Source organism: Balaenoptera ricei, chromosome 7, assembly GCF_028023285.1.
Source record: "Balaenoptera ricei isolate mBalRic1 chromosome 7, mBalRic1.hap2, whole genome shotgun sequence".
Classification (NCBI taxonomy): domain Eukaryota; kingdom Metazoa; phylum Chordata; class Mammalia; order Artiodactyla; family Balaenopteridae; genus Balaenoptera; species Balaenoptera ricei.
In genome coordinates this window covers 119154099-119179908 of record NC_082645.1, presented here as the reverse complement: position 1 = coordinate 119179908, position 25810 = coordinate 119154099, and the positions used below count along the sequence as shown (strand labels likewise).

The window sequence follows — 25810 nt, the reverse complement described above, 5'->3', positions numbered from 1 at the left end:
TGTTAAACCCATCCATCCAGTGTACTTTTCATCACACATTTGTGTTTTTCTTCAGGAAGCTTATTTTGTGTCTTATATTTTCCATCTCTTTACTTAACATGAATAATCTTTTCTCTACCTTATGGAACTGTTTTAATGCTCTGGTCTCTAACATATTTGTCATTTCTGGGTCTGTTCCGACTTTTTTCCCCTCTAGCCGTGGCTCTTGTTTTCTTGCCTCTGCATACACTGAAATTTTGTATTGATTACTAGGTATTGTCAATTTTATCAATACCTTCTAGGGTGCTGGGTATATAGTTTAATTTAAAATTTTATGGAGATCCTTGTAGGTTTAATGCAGTTTTAAGAATTATACAGAGTCCCTTACCCAGTTTTCCACAATGGTAACACCTCTCCACACTATAGTAATCCACTCTGTAAGTCTTCGTCTTTGGGTGTATTAGACCATTTACATATTATTAAATGGTAATAAATCTTAAATCTACCATTTTATGATTTGCTTTCTATCTGTTTCATCTGGTTCTCAACTCTGTTTCTTTTTGCTTGCCTTCCTGTGGGTAACTGAACATTTTTTAGTTTTCCATCTTAATTTCTCAATAATGTTTAAAAACAGATATAATTCACATACCATAAATTTCACCCTTTTAAAGTGTAAAACTTAGTATTCACAAGGTTATGCACCTATCACCATCTAATTCCACAACATTTTCATCACCCAAAAAAGAAACACCGTATTCATTAGCATTCAGTCCCCTCTTCCTCCTCACCACAACCCCTATCAACAAGCCACTTTCTATCTCTAAAGATTTGCCTTTTCTGGGTGCTTCATACAAACGGAATCATACAGCATGTGGCCGTTGTGTCTAGCTTCTTTCAGTTAGGAAAATGTTTTCAAGGCTTCAGTCCAGGTTGTAGCATGTATCAGTAACTCCTTTTTGCTGACGATTACTATTCCTTTGCCTGGCTATACCACATTCCGCTTTTCCATTCATCACTTGATGGGCATTTGGATTGTCTCCAGTTTGTGACTATTATAAAGGGCACCGCTCTGAGGATTCATGTACAAGTTTTCACATGGAGATGTATTTTCAGGTCTCTTGCTTATATAATTAGGAGTGGAATTGCCGGGTAATATGGTAACTTTATATTTAACCTGAGGATTCCAATTTCTCAGCATCCTCAGCAACATTTGATGCCTGGTTGTTTTGTTTTAATTAAAAAACATTAAAAAAAAAAATTTTAGCCATCTTTGTGGGTGTGAAGTGGTCTTGATTTGCATTTCGCGAATGACTAATCGTGACATTGCAATTTACAGTATGCCTAGTTCATCTTTGTCCCTGTTCCTGGTACACAGAGGAGATTAAGCCAGTCCTGTGGCTGCATCTCAGCCGCAAGCACGAGTCCCCTCTGTCCTGTTGTCCTCTGTCTGCAGATGGCTTTTGTCTCTGTTGTCCTCGTCTGCATTCTGGGAGAATTAATCAAGTTTGTCTCCATGTCGTTGCTCTGTTTTCCCAGCATCGGTCCTGCCCTGTACTGTTGTGCATTTATTATTATGGTTATAGTTTCATTCTGTTGCCATTTCATCTTAGCCTGTAGTCTCCTTATGAATTTTTGATTCCGGGTCAAAGGTGCTGTTTACCACATTTTCCTAAACATGTGGACTTCTTTTCCCCTGAAAAAGTTTCTTTAAATCCTACACTTCATTCCCAGCGTCACGTTTATCCTGAGTCTGCTGGATACTGTTCCTTCTTTTTCTGCAGGATTTTCCACGGAGCCATTTACTCAAGCTAAGCAAGCAGTTCAGACATGGCGTCTGTCAGCTGAAGGGCAGGTGGCCTGCCGGCCTGGGTGGCCTGGGCCTGCCGGCCCGTGTGGCCTGGGCCTGCCGGCGTGCCCCGTCTCGGGCAGGGGCCTGTCCCGAGCAGGCTTGCCTCTGGCGGACCCGTGCTCTTAAGCTCTTGCTACATCTACTCAATGTTAAGTCATCACATCGTAAGAACCTGCTCAGTTATTGCCAGATGACTAAGGTGAGGCCCTGTGCTCCAGATGCTGACCAACGCCCGGGACAGGCAGAAATACATATGCGAGCAAGCGTGGACCACTTCCTTGGTGCTTCTGGAAGCCTGGGCGAGATGAGGACACTCCAGGAACTGCCCATCCACCTGTGAGACAGGCTTCACGGGGGGCACCACCTGAACTGAATCCTGAAAGGAGCCCCAGGAGGGAAGCTCAGAGTCTGGGGAGAGCGGGCCTCACCACAAGGTGGGCAAGCACTGCTCTGAGGCCAGGGTCCCCGGCACAGCGGCTGGCAGGGTGGACAGGCCCAGCCACAGGGGGCTCCGTGTGCCAGGCCCAGGTGCTTCTGGATGCGTGGGAAGACGTGACACAGGACGGGCTGCTGTAGGAAGCCCTCTGGCAGCACGTGAGGCGGCCGCCCACGTTTGCTTTGGTCTCAGCCGGCTGTGGCCGGGCCTTCCTGCGCTGCTGCCCTTCTGCAGAGACTGTGGTCCGTGTCACACCCCGGTCACCAGCCTGGCGAGACACCAGCGACCACACCGGCTCCACCCAGCCACCGTGCTCGCCTGGGACACAGGCTTTCTCTGCTCAGACTCGAACTTGAGGCTGAAACCGCTTCGGAATAGGCTGCATCAAGGCTCTTTCTCCCTAGTGCTGCCCCCAGCTACGGCTCCCAACCTCATCCTGGTTGGGGGAAGAGAAGACGCAGGTGAACAGGGGTACTGAGGTTGGAACAAATTTCTAAAAAGAGCTGTTTGGTAACGACTGGCTTAGGAGACAAAACAATCTTTGGCCATCAAGCACCACGCATCTCCTGGGAACGATGCGTCGTGCGGAAGGTGAGGGCTGACACCGAGGTGATGAGGATCCAGCGCCAACAAATAAAACACAGACGAGTGAGTCCTGCCAGGCGGAGAGGAGACCCAACAGGCCTCACTCGGGCACCAGAGCAGGGGGAGCGTCCCTGGATGTGCCCTGTGGGGGCCACACGAGGTGCCGGCCCACGCGCAGCCAGTGCTAACCCTCTCTGCGGGCCCCTGGCCCCGGACCAGCATTCGTCCTGGACTGCAGTGCACGGGGCCTGTCTGCAGTCTCCCCTCCAGCACCAGGAGCTCTTGGGACATGGATTATTTCTTCCAACTGGCCATAAGTTAAAAACCAAACCAAACCAACAGGAACAGTGAATTTACCGGAAGAACTCTGGCCCAGTGCATTTGGCAATGAAAGTGAATGAGCCCTAAGATGGATATTTAAAAAGAGATTATAATTCAGTTTATACAGCTTGACGTGAATAAACAGACATTCTTAACAATGCAAGGTCCCCAAAGGCCTCTGTCACGGAGTTTTTTGAAGAACTTTTTTCAAACTACAATTCTTTCAATAAATCAATTTTGGTAACCCGTGGAACCCCAGGGCGTGAGCGGTAACCTCAGCAGGTGATATGGGCCCCTCTGCACTGGCCCCTCCAACCTGCTGGACTTGCTTGAGGCCGGGCCACCGGAGCGTCGGGAAGAAGGGTGTGACAGGTTTTCTCATTTTCCGAGTTCCTCCTTGGCAAAGGAAAACATTATTCTCCTAAAACTATATATTAGCATCTTACTAGACACTTTATTTTATGAAGGATAATGAACTTGTAGCAAACCTGACTTTCCAAGATTAAACATTTTTAAGTGGATGGAATTGAAACGACCCCGGAACAGATTGCACCACCTGGGAAAGGGTCTCGTTAAAGCTGCCATTGGTGGTTAACGTCTCTTTTTTTTAAATTAATTAATTAATTAATTTATTTATTTATTTTTGGCTGTGTTGGGTCTTCGTTGCCGTGTGCGGGCTTCCTCTAGCTGCAGTGCGCGGGCTTCTCTTGTTGCAGACACGGGCTCTAGGCTCGCGGGCTCTAGAGCGCAGGCTCAGGAGTTGTGGCACACGGGCTTAGTTGCTCCGCAGCGTGTGGGCTCTTCCTGGACCAGATCTCGAACCCGTGTCCCCTGTGGTGGCTAACATCTTGTTGGACTTTGTATATGAAAAAATTCTGCTTGATCTGATAATCAAATCAGCAAAAAGTCCGATGGTAACAGGAATTTGGTTTTTTTCACAGTTCTTTAAAGAAAGAAGGGTGGAGCTAATGGAGCAACCCAGGGAACACTGGGATTTGTCCCCTGAAGACATGTAACACATTGTGGTGATCACCACTGCCTGGGAGTTTGCCCTCCGAGACTATTTTGCTAAGCTCCAGCAGCCAGCAGAAGGACTGCTGAATCCGCTTCTGCTGCCCTAAGACAAAGACATGCTGCCTCTGCCCCCAGATGTCCTGAGAGCGGCCTGGCTGCGGCCAAGCCACGGGGAAGGGCACTGTCGCCTCCTGAAGTTGTGAAGTCTTCCTAGACGAGTGTGCAAGCCCCGGGAGTGTAACGAAGGGCAGAGGAAGACATGCACGGACACTTTGGAGCACTGAAACCGGCAACCACGAAGGGACATGTTCCTCTCAAAGACTACATTCAAAATAGTTTAGCTACTGCAAATGGTCTGAATAGGGCAACGTTTTAACATGAAGTTTGTACTGCAGACTTCTCCAGCCATGTGCAAAGCCCGACTTATCTGAGGTCGGCCGATCAGACAAGCAGGCCTCTGAGGCTTTCAGCGCTTGGAGATGAGGGCAGGTAAAGCAGGGCGTCTTGTGAAGCTACCCACAACCCACGACACTGCTCCCTGGGGCCGGCGTTCTGCAACAACGCACAGTGGCTGAAAGGAACACACAGGAGGTGCGAAGACCAGGGCTGCAGGGAGAGAGGAGACACAAGGCCGGGAGGTCAGTGCTCGACCCCCGAGTTACGCTCGGCCCAGCTCCTTAGAAAGGCTGCAAAGGAGGCAGCCTGGAGGGGGTGTGTTTGAGGGAAGGTGAGAGGCGAGATGCGAGCCTTCTCCTGAGAGGGCTACCCTGGGGAGCTGTTTCCTTCTAAGTGTGCCTGAAAAACACGCAGCTGACATACCCCATTTTAAACAGCAGAGTCGTGGGGCTCCAACTGACCTTCAGAGTCAGAGCTGTGCCACAGCTTCATGCCCCAGGCCTGCCCCACCCCACCCGGCCCCAGGGCTGGTCTGGCTGGCCAGAGGCTTGGCATCCCACCCCCCGGCAAATCAGAAATCATCAACTGTCCCTGCGTTGGTGCGGCACATGGACCGCAGCCAGAAATGTTACTTTGGCCTAAGAGTGGGAAAAAGACCCCAGGAAACCAAAAGTCCCGGAGGGCAGTGTCCTGCAGCCACCAAAAGGTGCCACGGGCCCCGCTGGCCAAGCACCCAGCACAGTACCACTGGCCCACGGAGATGGGCCAAGCTGGGCAGGCTCCGTAACAAGATGGGAGCGGGCAGGGAGGTAAAACGCCACTGGACAGAAATGGATGATCCAGTTACGTGGAAATGTCATCTCTGAAGAACTGCTTGACCCCTGATAAGCCAAGTAGTTTTCTACATTGTGTGAGGTCAGAATTAACAAGGGCTCCTCTCCCTTTCAGTCTGGTCCAGAGGGCACAGTTTTCACCTGCATCACACACGTTTCCATTTCACTACGGGCGCTGCCATTTCTTCCACCTCTGTCCGCACCACCAGGGGAGGGTGCTGCCGGGAGAACTGGAGGATGTGAAATGACTCGGGCTAGAGCTGGCAGAGAGCGGTGCGCCCTGGGTCACAGGGGCACCAATCAGGCGTGTGGACGGCCAGCTGCTGCCCTGCTGACCCACCTAGCAGAGGATGGCTCTGAGGCCAGTTGGTGAGTTGAAGTATGTGAACTGGAGTGCCCCCCCCCAAGGGTGACTGTGCCTGACAGGCTCTGGGCCCCCGAGACGCCGCCATGCCCTTAACCAGCCCCATCCTTCCTGCTCTGCGCACCCGACGGAGTGGCCCATCAGCCAGGGTCACCCTCCAGTCTAATGGGCATGATTCCTGGCTACAAATGGGAAGCATGGCCCGAATTCCTCCCCCGCTGATCTCCAGGACAGACTGATCTCATAATCTGGGATTACGTTATAAATTAAGAAAAACAAGCCAGACTGGGTAGCTGGTAGACGGGGGAATCCAGAGGCCTAAGGAGGCTGTCAGGTAAACTAGAGCGTGTTAGGTGAGCAGCAGACAAAACCATACGGATACTTATTTTGCATATGATTCCAAGGGTTCAGATGTCGAACGCTGTAATAAAGCCACTCACCTCTCCTCGGTGTTCTGACTCTGAAGTGCACTGACCTGACCCGGGAATGGCTAAGTGGTGCCACTGATTCCTGGCCCTCCAAGGCCTGGGAGACTCACCCCCGAGACGGGGCCCAGAACCAAAGCAACTCGGAAGGCCATAGGGGCAGTCTCAGTGGCATCAGACATTGTTTGGGCCGATTCCCGAGGTATCTCTCCCGTCCCCAGAGCACGAGGGTCTGGCTCTCTTGCACAGTGGCTCACAGACACATGACCACGGCAGAAACACCACGCCCGTGGCTGGGCTGCGCTCCAGCCAGTTTCCTCTGGGCAGCACGTGAGAACGGGCTCCCTGCTATTATTATTATTATTTTTTAATTCATCCAGATCTAGCTTCAAAGGGTCCCGAAACTTCTTTGCCCCACCTGGACCTGAAAACAGGAGCTGATTTTCAAAAGCCAAATTCTCGTTGCATTTGGACAGAACGAATACTGTGCCTTTTATATTTTCTTTGTATTTCTCTTCAATAGTTGCTTGACCCAACATCTTTCTGTCTGCTCTATACAATGAAAATACAAACTAAATGAGAATAGAAAAAAATAATTAAAGCATTAAACTGTACAAATTACAAATCTGTTCCAAAATATACTTACATTAAATAAAATACGCATTTCAGTAAGAGATCTACAGTGAATGACTATGCATTCTGGGAAGCTTCACGACATCTAGGCAGGGCCAACATTCGTGGAAGGAGCTAAGAGAATTCGCATCCAGTCACGGTTTGCAGCGGGTTTCTGATCGCCGCTCTGCGAGCTGCACTGAGCACATCATTAGCGTCACCTGTGCGGGGACTGACGGGGGGGAGGGGAGAAGCAAGCTCTAGCCTCAATGCTGAGTTCATCACAACTTCTCGAGACTCTCATTAACAGCCTATACAGTACAGTTTCAAAAAAGTAAACATGTTAAGGTAAGCAGACAACTCTTTAGAACCCCAAGCACATTTTCTGGCTGTATTTATGTGGAACTCTCTGTCTACAACGGGCGGTCGTGAAGAGGTTCTTCCTCAGGACAGCATGGTCGCAGGACTGGGACGGCCCAGCGGGACTGAGCGGAGCCGAGGATGGGGCGGAGCCTCCCTTCTCGCTTCAGCTGGAGACAAACTGCTAACCCACAGTCCACGGCCCCGCAGCCCTCTCCTCCTGTCATCTGGCGTAACGCTTAATGTAGTCTTCAACTTTATTCCGGAAGTCCTCCTGTGGGGCAAGAGGCACCAGGCAGAGAGGAGGAAGAGGGGGAGTGAGTCAGCGCAGGGAGCGACACTTCAGGAACAAGTGGCATTCCCCCGAGCCAAGGACCCGTGCCAGCTCTCGGGGGGGTGTGCAGGGTCCGGCCTCCAATCCTCCAGTCGCCAAGGTGGCAGGAGACTCAGAGACCCACGGGGCTGAGTGCCATCTCCCTGCCACTCTGGGTGCCGGGAGGGGACACAAACAAGCTCTGGGCGGAAGGGAACCGAAGGCCCTTTGTTGTGCGGACGGGGAGAGTGAGATTCACCAGTGTGGTCAAGGTCACGATGTGGGTCACGCCGGGACTCTGGACCACAAATGGGCATGAGCCTTGGCTGCTGCTCTTAGGAAGACCCTTGTGTCCTGATCTGTCTCCCCAGGACCCTGCTACCTATGGCCCAAGTGCAGCCCGCCATCAGGGTGACCACCCTGCCCGAGAGGAGAGGTGGGCTTGCTACAGAGGGCCCTCCTTGGGCATCAAGCAGAGGCCACCTGGGGGCCTCGGCTGATCCCTCAGGTGTAAAAACGCTGTATGGATGCAGGTATCTCCCAGGCCAGCGTGGGCGGGAAAGCCACCTCAGGTCTGAGCCAACACCCCAAGTGTGTCCCCAGGTCTTTTCTCTCTAAGGTCAGGAGCAAAATTCCCTGGCCTTGCAGGACTGGGAAGGGCCCCTGGGACTGTCTGAGCCACGACTGACTTGGAGCTTGTCCACCTCAGAACACCCGCCTGCATTTGGTGGCGGGACAGCCTGTGACCTGAAGGCGGGCGCTCAACCCTCTCACTCCCACCCACAGCTGCACACAGGGTCCCAGGCTTCAGTCCCATCCAGCAAGAGGCACAGCCCCGGGCCTGACGCGCACCCTCTGGTGGCTGCCCCGAGCCCTGCCTGCTGCAGGGGCCACCCTGGGAGGCGCGGGCAGAACGGGCCTGCTCTCCTCGGCCACGCTCAAGTCACTCTTCCAGGCTGGGGCGGGTTCAAGGAAAGGGGAGAAGGGGACACCTGTGGTCGCCACCAGGTGGCCCAGGACTGTGCTCAGAGGCTCCCTCTCAGCCGCCTGCCCGCAGCCAACACGGGCTGCACAGAAGCCCTGGCTGCCTTTAGCAAAACTCTCGCAAGGTCGCCTCCACAACACCCAGCAGCCGACACACCATCGGCTCCCAGGGGGCCGCGGCCAACGCTCCCGGGATGTGGAGTGACGATCCCACAGACACCCCCAACCCCTCAACGTCTGACCCAGGACCACAGGTGCCTCAGCTCAGCCTTAATCCCCTTTGCTCTCGTCAGTGAGAAGACCACGAACTCTGGGGCCAAACTGCCCGGGTTCAAATCTTGGGCTCCGCCCCTTCCTGGCAAGTCTTTCACTTCTTCGTGGCCCTGCTCCCTCAGCAGCAAATCAGGGGCAAGAGTCCCTCCCTCGTGGGTTGTCGGGAAAACAAATGTGCCTGGGAGCAGGTAGGACACTGCCTGGCACCTGGAGGGCCACGCAGGGCTGCTGCTACTACCATGTCACCAGCGCCCTCCTGCTGCCCTGCCCCAGTCACACGGGGCCCCTGTAGCATCCCTGAGCACCAGGAGCGCAGTCCTGCCTCAGGGCCTTTGCGCTGCTGCTGAGGCCTCTGCAACACTCCTCCCTGAGGTCCACCTGGTTCACAACCGGCCTCTACTCACATCTTACCAGAAAGGCTTTCCCTGAGAGCCCTACACAAAGCAGCAACACCCATATCTGCGAAGCACAATAAAATGAAGCCTGCCCGTAAGCTGCAAGTCTCTTCCTATTTCATACAAAGAGCAGGAAACACCCTTCCGAGAACAATAAAAAGTAAACAATCGTAACATGCTTCTCTTCCTGGCTCTATAAGGGTGTTCCCTCCCCGCAAGGTTTAGTCCACAGGGGCTACAACAGTCAGTTAGTGCTGAGTGGGGACATCCTTGTCGGGGACGGTGACAATGACAGGTGGAGTCAGAACGTGAACAGAGCCTCCTGGGGGCCCGCCTGCGAGGCTTGTCAGCGTAGCGGACGAACAAAGGCTCCTCCCTGCCAGGGCCGCTCCGAGGGTGCAGATGGCTGACTGCCGAAGGCCGGCCACCTCCCGGCCTGCTCAGCAGGACCTGGCCTCCTCTGCCCGCCCGCTGACCCTCCGGGGCCACCGCCTGGCTCTCTGCTCCCCGCGTGCCGGGACACGTGCTGGGGGGCCCTCCTGCCTGCCCTCAGGGCCCTGCTAAGGCAGGCTGTGGTGAACACCACACGTGGCACATTTGAAAGGCCTGCGCACTCTGGCACACAGTAGGTCTTACATGAACAGAAGCAGCTGCCCTCAACATTAAGCACAGTATTTAGAACCAACTTGATGGCCTTTAGAACGTCCTGCGTTCAGAGCCATGTCAGCCGATCCAGCAGCGTCAGGTGGCTGACTCCTGGGCGGGGCAAGGATTCGCAGGGAATGTGGCTCAGAGAACGAAACGGGAGGTCCTGTGCCTAAACGGAGTCAGCGCCGCAGCGCTGTCTGCTGAGGCCCGACCAGCTCCCAACAACCTCCAGCAGCCTCGCCTCAGCCACGCTCGGCCGCCTCCCGGGCTCCTGCCCCACACCCTGTGCCTTGTGCCCGCACGCTGTAAGGACGTGTGTACGAAGGACATTTACTACAGTGCAGTCTGTAGCTGGAAAATAATCCCGTGGAAAAACCTGAGTGCCCAGCCATAAGAGGATGGTTGAGAAAAGTACGGTAGAGCCACACCACAGGATATTATTCAACAGCTCCTAAAATGAACGAGTGATGGTTTATGCGTTGACCTGGAGGGAAAAAGCGAAAATACACGAACAACGACAACAAAACAAACACGACCCCATCGCTGTGGGCTCGCGTGCACCTGCGCTCCGGGAAGGTGTGGAGGGCGGTCAGCCCACTGGGTGGCGGCGGAGGTTGCGGGGGGGCTTGGGGGGCGGTAACACCCTTCGTTCTCCCTTCTGTGTTCCTACACCGTCATGCGGTAAAGCGACAGCCGCCTGTTGTAGATCACTCATACTGAACTCTACCAGGAAACCACACCTAAAAACACTTCTGTCTGACCTTGGGTCAAACACTTTTCTGAGACCACTCACATTTATTATATCATTCATAAATTACTTTAAATTCTAGTCCCATTTATTTCAATGGGATTTAATTCTAGTCAAATTCTAGTCACCATTCTCAATTTCATACTTATTTAATCAAGGGGCAGTAATTATCTTTTCACCAAATACATCAACCTAGAATATTCCTGTTACTAGCTTACCTTGTCCCGCAAATGATGTTCTGCAGCTTCAATATTCAGTGGGTCATCAAAATTCAAAAGATCCTTAAAAAGAGAGAAACTCAAAGTAAACAACGGAAAGAATGTGTTTTTCTGCTGTTGCAAGTCTTCATTTTATGAAGCAGGCAACAGAAATCTAATCAGCAAATGACAGAACGACCTAGAGAGCTGAAAAAACTCCTGAGAACTAAAGTTCCTTTTGATGTAGGAGCACTGAACGTGAGATACTTTTTTCAGAATCATGATTAACGGTCTACTGAAAGAAGGCAGGGATGTGTTTACTCACGATTATCCAATGTTTGGTGAGGGAAGAGCGGTCACACTAATTTCCAATGCTAGTTTTGATACTTGGGGAATGACAAACCACTCTTATTATGAGCATTTCTAAAATAAAATCCTATTAATTTTTCCTTAAAAATTCATTTTCTCCTTTATTTTGTGATTAACAACTCTGCCTTCTATGTTTCTATTCTGACCTTGCCTAGACTCTCCCTTCACCTTTAACTCACCTCCACAAGCATGGCACTCACAATCCAGTAGGAAGGACGTCTGCAACCCAACCTAACAACGTAGGATGGTGCCATTGGGGCCAGTGCTCCCTGGCCCCAGGGAACCAGCACCAGACCCTTTCCACCTTAGAAGAGCCCTGGAATGCTACTCCCCCCCAACCCCACCACAAGAATAACGACGGATCGGAGACCATGTCTTTTCTTTATACTACCTATTCCTCTTCTTAAAGATCAGGGTAGAAACGTTTGTTATGCTGAGTCCCCGGGAGCGAGGCACCCACGACAGCAGGGGGAGGTGGGGACGCTCTGCTCCCGCCCCTCCCGGCCCCAGGAGCTCCCAGAGTGTTGCTCCAAAGCCCCCTCCGGTCTTGTCTCACTGTTCTTCTGATTCACCAAAGTGCCAAAGAAAAGAGGGGTTCAGTAAGCCCACACTGCTGTTTTTCATTCCCTCGTGGTATCCTTAACGTGATCTTTAAAACCAGGAGACAGAGGAATCAAGAAAAACTTGGGATTCTGGTCAACATACTTACAGTAAACAAAGAGTTTAATCCCCAAACAACATCCTGAAATGAGAAAGAAAGACGAAAACAAGTTTCAGGCGGGGACGGCGTCTAAGAGATGAACCAGTTAAGTCAGCGTGTAGTGGAGGAGGTTAGTTTTCTGCAGGGGTCATGTTAACAGGTGGGGCCTAGACCGTCGATCTCAGGCCCCCGGCAGCCTGCGGACAGCATCCAGCGCGGCAGCTCCGTTACCAGCCATCGCTCGCCGTCTGTGCCCTTGGCACAGGCTTAGACCTACGCGCGGTTTTAGCTGGGACAGCGTTTATAATCCATGCCTGACGGAGCCAAAGTGGACACGTGTGGAAAACCGTCACGAGAGAGAGAGGCAGGGAGACGGCACGTGTGATATGCCACGCAGCTCTCACAGCTTCACGAACAGGCTGACTGGACGCCCACGGCCCGTTCAAGTTGAGAGGTGGGACCGTCAGTGTCAGAGCAGCAGGACGGTCACCAGGGAAGACGGGCCTGGCTCAGAAGACCACGCCTTTGTGCTGAAGTGCAGTCTGGGGGCCCCCAAACCCAGTCCCAGGCGACTGCTCCTCTGGGCAGGATCGATCCCACGGCAGACGGTCAGCGGCTACGACCGTGTGGAACCACTTCACTACTCAGTCAAAGAAGATGGCAAAAGTCAGGTAGCTGCTTACTACTAGGTGAACACTGGCCAAAAGTCCTGACTCCTTCTGATAAAAGGTCAGGCATGGGAAGAAACTGCAGGTGCCTATGGAGAGCACCATGGAAAAGCCCTGAGGCGAAGCACAGCCGGCGGCCTCGCGTGGGTACCCACGACACGCACCCCTGAAACCCACTCAAGCCATGTTGGAGAAGCAACTGGGGCCACTTATTTAGTCCCTGTGGCTCCCCTTTCCACCCCCTGCCCCGGGAGAGGGGCCCCCATGCAGCACCCCTGGCTGCACCCTGCCACCCCTCCTCTGTCCACTGTAACTCAGAGCAGACGTAGCACAGCCAGACTTTCCTTCCTCCGTCTCTACCCATGCCTGGCGAGTCTCCACTGCTTAAAGGGGGAGACAAAACTTCCAAAGACTGGGGCGAATAGCAAGACAAGGGTAGAAACAGTAAACCACCGAAGCACAGATGGTAAAGGGCAGAGCGGAGAGGAGATGACCCGACACCCTAATCCCCGCCCCCAACCGAAGAGAAGTGGGGACAGGGGAGCTGAGCAGGGCCAGCGCTTGGCCAGCAGCCCCGGGCGGGCAGTGGCGGGTGAGCAGCGTGGGCCCGGCCACCCACGCGGATGGGACAGCGTGGACATCGCTGTCCTTACAGGAGGCTGGTTGCCGACGGAGGGGCCTCCGGGGAGGCTGCGGGCAAAGGACACTCTACCTTCAGTGTCCTCGTGGGGGCCCAGCCGGTGCCGTCAATCGAATGTTCTCTCAGTAAACTGAAACAGACACAGAAAGGCACAGCGGTCAGCCAGGAGCAGGCCCCAGTCCCGCGAGCTGCTCGGCGTGACTTCTGTCGGAACGGAGGTGCACGTCTCACGCTGCCCGTCTCTCCTCTGTGGCTCCGCAGTTTCCTGTGTCGCTACAGAAGGCCTTCCCTGCCTCACGCCTGTACGGATCCTCCAGTCTAATCGCGAGTGTTATTTTTATGTATTGTACACTCAGCAGGGGAAAAGCATGCTTAAATCAGAACATACAGAGCGCATCTGTCAATTTAACATTCGGAAAAGGATGGTGACAACAATGACAGCAGAGCTGCCTGTTTGTGTGTCAGCAGGACCCAACACTCCCCCAGTGCCCCGAGACCAGAGAGGGAGGGGTCCCATGCTACAGAGGAGAAACCAAGGCACAGGGCGGCACGTGCCCCCAAATGGGCTGTGGACTCACACCCACGTGAGCACCCAGCACAGGACTTCAACAGCTGTTTAAAAAATAAAAGATTAACACAAAATTCTGGAAGGTGCTCACCCGTGGGCGGGAGGACCATGCTCAGGGAAGGCCACGTGGGCTCCAGGGGTATGTGACGTGAGCTGCCCTAAGAGTCATTTTCATGACTGTTCTATCAACTGCAAATGCACAGCATATACTCTCATATAAATAACCATTCCATACTCTGAAAAATTACCACTTACTGCCTAGTCTCCTTCTGGTGAAAAAAGGAGCTTGGCATTGTTGAATTATATCACCTAACAGCTCCTAAGCTAACACGTCAACATGAGGCTTTCCAGGTCATACTTGCTACTGTTAAGAAAATTTTTGAATCAGAACACGTTCAAATTCACAAAAGTCAATGACAATCAGGAGAAAATATAAATATGCAGAATTTGAATCAATGCCATAATCTTAATTGCCCATGAAGATCAGTTAGAATAAATAAAACTAACCTACAGCTTACTTCGAGCACTAAAAAGAAAACTCACATCATGTACCCTACTCCCATCTACCCGGCGGACGTCTTTCCACCTTGCAGAGGTATCAGTGAGTTGTTGAGATAAAATCTCTACAACTTTTGAATAACTTTTTGGGAACCAACTGCCCAACCCTGGTGGTTTATATGATCCAACGAGAGACTTCTTTACTAAGACAGGGGAAAGAATTATTTCTGATCTAGCTTATCCTTTTCATTTATATACCTTATTGCAATTTTAGCTATACCCTTGCTTGTTTACTTGTTTAATGCCTGTCTCCCCACCGGCTGGCAAACCCCATAAAGCAGAGAATGCAAACTGCTCCCCACTGTGTCTGGGCTCAGCCAACATTAGCCGATGGAAGGCAGGCGGGCAGACTGGCCGACCAGTCAGCGCCCTCTGAGCTTCCCTGTCAACAAGCACAGACAGAGCAGGAGGCCTCTGCCCCTGGAGGCCAGGTGTGCCCATGTCTGGGGGCCGCAGATCTGGGCAGGGTGACACCATGGATGTTCGGGCCCAGCCTGAGCAGATGGCAGTCCCAAGGGAGCTCAGGTGACAGCCATGTGGCCATCAGAGAGGGTACAGGCAAGGGGACAGAGGATGCCCCAGGGACTACACTGGAAACTCGGGTTCTAGGAGAAAAAAAATCTGAAGTGCAACCGCTGGGTTCATGGCCCTGGTCCCTCCAATCCCACAGATACAGCACTGCTGGCCCTGAGCCAAGAGCAGGGTGTGGGCCCTTGGTGGGAGCAGGGCGAGTCTCACTAAGAGAAGCAAGCACCCCTGTGACTAGACCAGGCCCCACGGAGCGCCAGGCACGTCATTTCCTTTATTCAGGAGATGCCACGGGTCGGCTGTGCCCAAAACCATCGCTGGACACTGTCTAGTTTTTCACAAAGAGGTAGTCTTTGTACGTAAACCTGGCACATTACTTCCCTCAGTTAAATTCCCAGAGGTGCAGCTGACAGGTCCGAGGGTACATACAAGTTAAATGTAGGCCTTATGGCTGAAGGACCAATGAAAGGTGTACAGATGCATGCACCCTCCAGTGGAACGAGGGAGCCTGTTCTCACACGCACTTTGCTTTCGTACCTGCCAGTCTGAGAAGTGGTGAGCGGCATCCCCTCGCTTCCATGTGTCCTCTGATCACCAAGGAGACTGAGCATCAAGCAGATGCTCACCACCCACTGCATTTCTCCTTCTATGAATCACCCACTCGTAGGCAGTGCTCATTTTCCCAGTGGGTATGTCCCATCTTGTTCATATTGACTGAAAGGACTGTCTACATACAAAGGATGTAATCCTGCTGATCTTTTCTCTTTCCATTTTGTGTTTTTGTATTTTTAATTTTAATGTGGCTAAACCTATCAATGATTTTCCTTTAAAGTTTCTGGCTTTTGTAGCAGGCTACCATCTGTTAAATTCCTATTATACTTTGCTAATAATCTGACTTCTCAGAAGACTGCAGAAGTGAGTAGAGAAATGCCCTCTCTGGACCTAATTCTGACTGGAGAAGGGGAAGTGACAGGAAGTGGAGTGTGGGGAGCCCCCAGGAGAGTGGGCGCAGGTGGAAAGCCTGGGGAGACAAGGCCGGACCAGAAACCACTTACAATCTGGACCTGAAGATCATAGATTTTTAAAGTTTCAATACTTAAAGGACAGATACTTAAAAGGGAAGATGACTGACTTATAAAGTGTATTTTTAACTATCTTTTTTTTTTTGGTGGGATCGTGGTTCCCCAACCAGGGACTGAACCTGGGTCCTTAGCAGTGAGAGCATGGAGACCTAACCACTGGACCACCAGGGAATTCCCGTCAACTATCTATTAAAAAATGAAGCTGATATGAAAGAAAAGGGGGCTCCACATACAAAATAAAATGGGGAAATGAGTCCTAATCGTCGTCCTCGCAGGGAGGAGCGGTCACAGTGCACGTGCGGGGAGAAGAGGGTAAAAGGACAGGATACAGAGGCAGGGCCTGAGGAGGGACTAGATCACAGCAAGAAAGCAAAGGACGCGCCGGAGAAACCCTGTCTGCCTGCTCTCCAGGTTCCCGCAGTCCCGAAGCTGGCAGCGGTGGGGCTGGGGCTTGGCCCGGGGGTCCAGCACCAGAGCCCCTGCAAGTTAACCTCACTGCCCTACCAGAGAAAGCGCAAGACGCAGAAAAATAAAGCCCACAAGCTAAATTTACCTAAAAACGACAACCACCAACACCCTCCACAACTCCTCCAGTTCTCTACGTTAGTGACCAGCAAGCTCAAGAGGCAGGAAGTCACTGAGCCCTGACCATCTGCCACTGGAAGGGCGGGGACCCAGGCACAACTGGGAAAGCTTATCCTGCTCCGAAAGTGTTCCTATGCGCATCAAGACTATTTTGGGAAAGAGAAGACATTTAAATACAAGTGCTTGGGTCTTCTGAAGCTGCCCATCCACATCTCCCCCCACCCTGGATTCCATTACTCATATTTTCCCCTCTTAGCTAAAATCAGCCATATGGAGGGAAAAGGGAAAGGGCCCTCAGAGGGGGGCACCAGGGTGGACTGCAGAGACCGGGCTGGGATGGGGGAGCTGGGAGGCCACTCCAGTTACTTGAGTGCAGCCAGAAGCTTCCCTAACCTTGGCCCAGCCTTAGAATCTCCTCTCAGGGGAGATACCATGTAGAAAGCCCATCACTCACGCACGGTGCTCACAACACAGAAGACGGGGACGGAGAGAAACTCACCTGAGACATATCTCGCCTGTCTCTGTGATATTGGGGTGCCAGATCCTGGTCAAGCATTTCACTTTAGGAGGCTGCAACACAGAAGGAAGAGATCACAGGCTCTCCAGAGCCTTCCATGTACCCCGCCTAGTGCCTTGTCTCACCACTCACTTGGCTCATCAGGCACTACAAACCTGCTAAATCAACGTTGTCTTCATTCACATCCATATGAAATATTTCCCCAGGATGAAGGCCAGGAAGGGGAGGGGCTGGTCAGAGAGCAGGCTGCGGATTCAGCGCCAAGTGCCCTTGCCTCCAGAAAGGCCGCGAGCCCACCCCACCTGCAGCGGGTGGGCCTCTTCCCCAGGCCCAGTTCCACTGCGAGGTGGCCTTGCTTTGAGGAGCTTGACAGTCTTCCCATAGGATCTCACCAGACAGGTCATCTCACAGATACAAAATCTTCGTCATCAAATTTTTATCTTTGATACCAATATAGAAAATATTTCACCATCGAGATCTTTTCCTGTACTATTTCTAGTACTCTAATAGTTTCAGCTTCTTATTTGTATAAAACAAACATATTTTTCAGTACCCTCATAAGTTTTCTTCCTGATTTCAAAACACCATGACACCAGAATGTCAAATGTCATGTCACCTAGACTCCCCAAAATGATTAATCCAACCATGCAGATGTTGGTGTCTGAGGACTACAGAATTCAGGTTCAGAGTGAGTTGAAATCAACTGAATACGCTATTTGCTTTTCTGCAAGTAAACAGGAATGCATCCGACAGAAGGAATGCTAGCACGGCCTGCACTTTCAGCAAGGCCTTCAGGCTGAAGAGGGAAGGTCAGCGTCACTGGCGCTGTATATACTGGTAAATCTCTCTAATGAACACACTGAACACAGGTAACCTACTGGGTAGACCGCATCACCGACTCAGTACCTGAAGGGACTGAAGGCTCGCCCCCTCCCTCCTCTGAGGCCCCGACACACGGTCGCCCCGCCCAGTGTCCACTGCAGCTCCAAGGGTCCGACTGCACTTGCCCCTCTCCTCCTTGTCCCTTCACACCGTCCACAGTTAGATGTCGGTGCAGCCGCCTCCCTGGCCAATGGCCCTCGTAACAGCGGTCCCCCACAAAGAGAGCAAACCTCTGCACCGGGACTGTGGTCCTGGATTCTGACACACACTTTCCAAACTGAACCATTCTTGTAGACCCTTACCACGCCCAAAGCAAGACCAAGAAATACCAGCTCCACCTCCTACCTCAGTGGTGGCATGACTAGCCAGCCCATCACACAGCTGAGGGTTTAGTATATGACAAAGACTGCAGTGCAAATCAATGGGGGAACAGGGACTCTTCAGTGGACAACTGGCCAACCATTCGGAAAGTACAGCTAGATGCTCACGTAGAGCTTTATTCCACAAAAATGACACGGAGCTCTGAGAGGACTAGAAGAAACCATGGACGGGCTATCTCAGGGTCTGAAGGCCTGTTGTAAGCATTTCACAGCGTGAGAAATTCAAGAAGGAAAAGCAGATTTGACTACAGTGGTGAAACAAAAAAACACAAACTCTTATAGAACAACAAAAAAATGAAAAACAGGAAAATGTTTACAGCACAGCTAAGTAAACTAAGAAAAAAGTTTCATATAATTTCTATATAAGAACTCTTATAATTAAAAAAAAAATACCTCAACAGAAAAAAAGGGCTAAGCACATAATAACAGCTCATAAAAGACATAAAGAGCTAATAAGTAGGAAAAAAATTTAGCATCCTACTTATTTAAGAAATGAAAATTCAAATGCCATTTAGATACCATTTATTTCCTCCCAAAATAGCAAAAAGAAAAAAAATAATGAAAATATCCCATGTTGGTAAGGGTTTAGGAAAAAGGGAATTTTCAAACACTGATGGTGGGGATGTCAACTGGAAAAACTCTCTGGAGGGTAACTGGATAGTACTGATAAAAAGCCTTAAAATTAGCATCAGTTACTCAGTACCTGTAATTCCACTTCTACGAATTTATCCAAAGACAGCGGCAGGTATGCACAAGCCGTTGTCTAGCCCATGTATCACAGCACTGCTTGTTCCAGGGGTCAGTAAACTACAGCCCATGGACCAAATAAGGCCAGGCATGTTTTCACGTGGTCTATGATCTAAGCATGGCCTTTACAGTTTTAAAAGGTTGTTTTAAAAAAAGAATATATGACAGAGACCATATAAGGTCCACAAGGCCTAAAATATTTACTATTTTGCCCCTTACATAAAGTTTGGTTCATATAATCAAAATATTGGTCAGCCAGTGATCAACTATAAAGGATTGTTTAAAACCATGATACATCATACAATTAAGTGTTCTTACTAATGATGATGTAATTATATATTAATTGACATGAGAACATATGTTCTCACGATATGACATATTGTCCTATACTATAATGTTAAAAAAAACCCAAGTTACCAAGCTATGTGTAGCGTGATCCCACTCGTATGTATGATTATATATTGTGCATAACACACATCAGAAAATTAACGGTGATCATCTCTGGATGGAGAGATAACAGGTGATTAATATTCTATTTTTGCATAGTGGTATTTTCTCAATTTTCCACAGAGTATAATAAATTACATAAAAAGAAGAGGGGTGACTGGGTATTCAAGTGTTACTTGTGGTACCTCCGGTTCTCCTCCTTCTGGAAACGTGGCAGGGCAGCCCTTCCTGACCCCTTTCAGGGCTGGTCACGGTCACATTACTCGATTTGGTTGCATCACATAACCTCACTTCCAGGGGGAGAGAAAAGCCGCATTCCTTTCTCCTGCTTCAGCACACGGTTTCCTCTGACCACTCACAGCAAAATGCCATGGGAGCATCGTGAGGCCTGGGACTGTGTCACATCACAGCCAAGCCGCCATCTGCACTCAAGCCTCCTCCTCCTCTGGGCATCCCCATCACCTTGGTTCGTCACTGTTTCTGTGTCTGTGTCCAGAGACTGAGCTTCTTCAAAGGCCGCTTGACTCTCACCTCCAGCCTACAATGTCTGACACAGAGCCCAGCGCATTTTAGGAGCTCATTAAACGTCAGTCAATCATTGCAGGCTATTTCTAGGACTGAGAGAGATTACGAGGCAGCTGGAGACTGTGAGATAAAGTTCAGGGAAAAAAGGACAAAGATCCAGAGGAAATATCTGCCTTTTAGCTGCTCGGGCAGAGGGGTGTGAGGGGTGACGGGGATACCAAATAGGTGTATTCTTTCTTTTCTAAAAAAGTTTATTCTAAAATAATGATCTACTTTACTGCTTAAAAGGTTTTCATTCACAATCTTAATAACTGACCTTAATTATAGGAACTATAAGTGTTAGGGGTTAAAAAAAATTCCTTCTGAAGTACAGAAATCATGTAAATTATGGCATCAGAGCAAATGAATTCTGAGAAATCTCCACAAAGTCCTTCCAGGCTGACTTGCTAAAAACTGGCTGTATCTCCTCATCCAAATGAAACATGAATTCCTTAAAGTCTGCTCTCATAATCTCTACCCCATTTGCCTGTAACCTATGTATTTTCATATGCTGGTTTAATTTGCAACACCATCAATTTGTTGGGGGGCAGAGAGCACGCCAAGCACTGGACAAATGCGCGCTGCAGGCCTGGTGTGGGAGCCCCCGCCCAGCACTGGAAATACAGTGAGATTAAGACACCCCCAGACTCTTCCTTCAGGGAGCAGACGGTCCAGTGAAGAAAGACGCTAAGGGGAATTCTATAGATAAAGCTTAACCACAGAAAAGGTGAGCACAACTGCCTCTGTACCAGTGAAGAAAGACGCTAAGGAGAATTCTACAGATAAAGCTTAACCACAGAGAAGGTGAACACAACTGCCTCTGTACCAGTGAAGCACTTCACCTCACGCTCCCTGGGGGCAGGGCTGGCCTGTGCGCCCTTCGTGAGCTTGTGACCCTCGCTGGCCTGCTGGTAAGGCAGCTGCGCCACCTCTGCCTGGATGAGAGGCAGAGAGGCCCTCACGGCAGCAGGGTGGTGTCTGGACACAGCCCGAGGGCCTGGCTCTCAGTGCTTCCTGGCTGGAGAACATGGGTCTCCTTCCTGATGAAACAGGACTAGCCCATCATTTAGAAATTTTCCAAAGGAGACAGAAACTAAAACATAAAAATGTAAGGTCTTTATACGCCACCAATTAATACAGGCAAAGTGTCTTTGAGGCCCAGTGGCTTTCTATCCTCTGTTTATTTCATCTCCTACTTCTCTGCTTCTTAAACGGGGCAGCATGACAAACATTTTCTCACTACAAAGTGGCCACCAGGTGCGGTGGGAAGGGCACACATTAGGAAGCCGGGCAGCTCTGGACGAGAATCAGCTTTGGCAGTTGAGCCACCTAGACCGGCAAAGCCAACAAGTTCTTAACTTTACCTTCCTGAGCCCTAACTTCCTGATGGGTAAAGATATGAACATTAATGTCACCGAGAGAACTACTGGAGAGTGACATAAGGTAAATCTGAGTGGAAGCGCCTGACACACAGAAGCCCTCAACAAAACTCTGTTCCTTCCTTGACGTTGCGGTTTTGCTTTCTCCTCACACTGGGAAAAAGACACTCTGCCACTAAATGATGCCGATGCACCCGAACTACTACGGTTCTCAGCTTCCTCGAGGCTTGTTTGGAAAGTTCATCAACTTACGCTAAACTCCTCTGTGAGCCATCCTCCCCCCGCCCCAACCAAATTCACTGCTTTTTTGAAAAACTGTCACAAACTCACCGCCCTTTAATTTTAACATTCTTTAGATGAGTAATCCACAGATACGGCATATGTCCAGAAGGTTAGAGAGTCTAGAGTTTTAAGTACCGCATGTCGGGTTGTTTCCAGAAACCATCAAAACAGCCCCAAATTCTTAATATGTGCACTTAAACCAAGTTCTCAAACTGCTCTCACCTGAGGGAGTGCAGTGCCCTGTCAGGCCAGGTTCCCCTGCTGGGGATCAGGGAAATAGGGGAAGTCTCAGCGGGTCGCTGGCTGGCTGGATTGACAAAGACCTGAAATGCATATTTTCCTGTCTTCACTTAAAAATTAAATTTATTTTTTGTTTTTCTTGGATTGCTAACTCTTCCATCCTCATAAATTACGTTTCCGAAACAACTTTTAATACAGTAGCCCAGTAAAGATCAATTTCCATAGATAAAAGTTTGGCTTTAAACAAACAGGTGTTACAGCCACTGAACTAGGCCTGGGCGGTGGAGGTGGGGCGAGGTCGCGGGGAGCAGATGATTCCCACTGTCAGAAAGGAGGGAGCAGTTACTGCAGGGAAAGCAGCAGGACCCACGCTGTGCCCGATTCCCAAAACCTCAGGTTAACAGGAGACTGAACTTTACCATCCGGTTTTTCTTTCCTAGTCGACAGGCCAGAGAAGGCTGTGGAACATCAGGGGGGAAAAGATGTATGACATTGGCAGAGCTGGCCACGTGCCAAGCTCAGCAGCTCAGAGAGGGCCTGCGTACCACGTCCACTCCAGCGCCCGACTGAGGGGGGTGCGGTGCTGTTTCGAACCTTCAACGATTTCTCACAGCCACAGTGGAAACGCTCCAAAACCCCCAAATCTGAGTTTTCTCACCTCTCCACTATTCCCCGACCCTGATTCTTCATTCAAGTAGACCTGGTCAACTTGACCTGTACACAGGTTGCCAGTTCTTATTTCCATACCCGCTGACACAGCTGCAGAGATGTCCTCGTCACCTAGAACACCCGCCCCAGTTGTGCATGAGCCACCCGAGGCAGGACGACTCCGATTCTAGCTCTCCTCAGAAGCTTAACTGGCCTCGACCACTTTCCAAAAGTGACCCTCTCTCTTCCTTCTCTGAATTCCTCTAAAGCATTTGCCTATTATTAACCAATATCACGGTCTGCTGCTTACCACTTTTATCATTTTATGACAACTTTCTACACTTTCTCTCACCTTCCTACTGGGTCAGCACGTTCCTTAAAAGCAAAGACAGATGTGACAGCACTTGGCATGGTTATTACTGGGAGGGTCCTGGAGGGATCAACATGTAGCTAGGGGTGTAAATCACTTCCTAGTTTGAAACTACAGGTCATTATTCTTTTCCAAAGTTCTAAAACGCACATTTTATACACTTCTGGAATTTTGGTGTTATACCATAAACAAAACTACAGTTTTAAATAAAATGCTCTTTTCTCCACTGCCAGAATCTAACAAGATTTGCATGAAATGCCCAAGCCGCCCCCTGTAAAGGTGCCAGCCTCGGGGCGGTAATTCCAGCCTCGGCAGAGCTGCACCCCAGCACACAATGGCACACAGTACTCGCAAACACTTGTTGAGAAAAGGAACCTCTCCACTAAAACTCTCAATACTGCTGATGAGGGGCATTAACCACACAAATATCAGCCATTTCGTGCTCAGTCCCAGGACCGGGTGGGCTGCACTCGGACACAACGCGGGGGGACTGCCGGGCCCTGTGACGGCCACCCGCCACGCGAAGGGGGAACAACGGCTCAAGCGCGGGCTACTCACCACCATGTTGTACGCATCAGGAACTTCAGTTTCAAACTGAAATTTTCCACCCTGGTAGTAACCCTCATCTATCAAAAAACACAAAACAAAACAAAAAAATCCTTTAAATTAAAAAAAAAAAAAAAAGGAAACAAAAGGCAAACACTATGTTAGCATATGGCAAATACAGAGAATTAAGAGTTGAAAAAGAGGACTGCAGGGCTCCTTTGTCACTTCACTAGCCTCGCCCCTGGCCTGATGGTTACAAGTCAGCCCACACTGACTGGCGCCTGCAGTGCTCTCCTCCTCACTGGCCGCGCGCCCTAGGGAAAGGGGAGGCCTCCCCTGGGAGACGGCCCCCTCCCTCCGCTCAGCCCCTGAGCCTGGCCTGCAGCACCCCGTGCTTCCCCTCAAGCACAGCTCATGACAGGTAACCACCTTGCTTCAGCGCTTGGTCACCTGTTTGCCGCTGGTCTCCCTGTGAGAAGTCAGTTCCACGGGGGAGGCAGGCTTGTGTTGACTGCTTTTGTCCCGGTGCCTGGCACGTGGCTTCCAGTCACTCGGTAAACACTGACTGAGCATGGACCCTCTGCCAGGCCCTGCTCCAGACCCTGGCCGGGGACACAGCAGTGAGCCAGACAGACAGAATCACCGTCTCAGCAACTGTGCCCGGTCAGCAGTCGTGGGCTGGCTGGCCGAGCGCTTGGTACAGCCTTCAGAACAGAGCAGGCCCTCTGGAAAGGGGCTGGAGGGTACGCAGAAGAATGTCCAGGGTCAGAGCGGCACCGCCGTGCCCCCCCCGCCGCCCTCCCAGGTCTGCAGACCCCACAGCTCAGTCCCAACTCCCTCGCTGCGCCGCCCACCTCTCCGCCTCTCCTGGAGCCGGCGGTGGGCTCGGTGGGCTCTGCTGAGTTGCAAGCGCTGCTGGTGCGGCTGCCAACAGAGGGCGCTCCAGCACGAATGCCCCCCACAGGAGTTAAATTACTCTGAACTTCACAATTTGATAAAATTACCACCATCTTTAAAACGAATGTTCAACTTCCTCTAAGATATTATCACCGTGAACAAATCAGCAATATTACATTTTATCACTTCCCTCAGCTCTTTATATAAAACGAACATTTAATAGGAAATTGTTGGTCTCAAACCAGCCACCACTAAAAAACCATTTTTCTTCTTTAAGGGTGTTGAGATCGTGTCAACATCCATGTCTGTCCCGCAGTTAGACCCGCCTTAGCTCGCCGTGTTACACAGGGGGCCCTCTGTGCCCTGGAGCCCACTCCCTCCTTCCTGCCAGGAACCATACGCCAGTGTCTTCCAGCCAGGGTAGGGGTACTGCGGGGAGGACACACTGCCCACGGGGTATGTGGGCACTGACAGCTTTGAGAGAATCCACTTCTAGATGGCCAGTGTCCACGAGTGCCCTATCGTGAAATGAATCTGCCCAACAGTGCTTGTGAGGTCAAGGAGTCATGCCAGCTGTCCCTTCCCACCTCCCCTTTCACTGTCTTTCTCCCACTTGTAAAAGAAGGCCCACTGCTCATCTAGTCTCTTCCTATGATGCACTGCACCAAGGTGTGATGCACTGGTCACAGTAAAGCTCCTTGAATAGAGGCACTATTGCAGGGTTGTGCCTTTCCCTATCATACACCCACTTCTGTAAAGGGCAAAGCATGGCATTAAAGATAAGATGGCCCAGTTCAAGCTGGAATGTCTTGAAGTTAGACACACCGTGGAGCCTGACGGCAGGGATGATCAGATGTCATTTAGTAACGTCAATCACGGGACTACTGGAAAAGAATGCCTCACCCCCGTGAGAAGCAAGCAAAGACGGTGCCAAGAAGCAAGAGGCCCGTGCCTTCCCCCGCGTGGTGCCAGCCCCACACCTCACCTCTCCATTAGGGGTTAAACTCGGAAGTAAGGTAGCTGTTGGAGACACATCTTAATTTAGAGGCTTCGCCAAAGAGGGAGTCTTGGCAGTTAGAACTGGTCCTGCCTATTGATGCACATGGCAGAAATTTCTGATACACTGAATGAGCTAAGTCTGCAGCCACGAGTTTTTGTAAAGCCTAAGTTTTTAATATTATATTGGTAGGGGTATGATGAAATTAATATCACAATTTTCTCAATGCTTTCTGAATATTTCAGGTAACATGAGAGGCTGTCAAGTGAAGAATGACGGGTATGATTAGCGGTCGGTTGGCAGGTCTTAGGAAAGTGGTTTTGGTGCATACCTCGGAGAATGCGACACAAAGGGATTCTAATGACTGGGTTTGTAAAGCCACTTCCAACCAGGTGGTTCCCAACTCTTTGCTTTCAACAAAACAGAAGAAGGAACCTAATCTAGTAATCAGCTGAAAGACCACAGTAAAATACCTTGTATGATT

General features: G+C 50.6%; 1 protein-coding gene across 3 annotated transcripts in view; it reads right to left on the bottom strand.

The window, feature by feature from the left end:
* Positions 1-7308: 7308 nt before the first annotated feature.
* UBE2F (ubiquitin conjugating enzyme E2 F (putative)) overlaps positions 7309-25810 on the bottom strand; it is a 51235-nt gene continuing 32733 nt past the window's right edge. For all 3 annotated transcript variants that reach the window (XM_059929053.1, XM_059929051.1, XM_059929052.1), the window contains 6 exons: positions 23445-23512; positions 16930-17000; positions 13182-13239; positions 11811-11843; positions 10754-10816; positions 7309-7448 (listed from right to left, as the gene is read on the bottom strand). In XM_059929053.1, the coding sequence (XP_059785036.1) occupies positions 7398-7448; positions 10754-10816; positions 11811-11843; positions 13182-13239; positions 16930-17000; positions 23445-23512 (344 nt within the window). In that variant the 3' untranslated portion in view covers positions 7309-7397. The remainder of the gene's footprint in view (positions 7449-10753; positions 10817-11810; positions 11844-13181; positions 13240-16929; positions 17001-23444; positions 23513-25810) is intronic.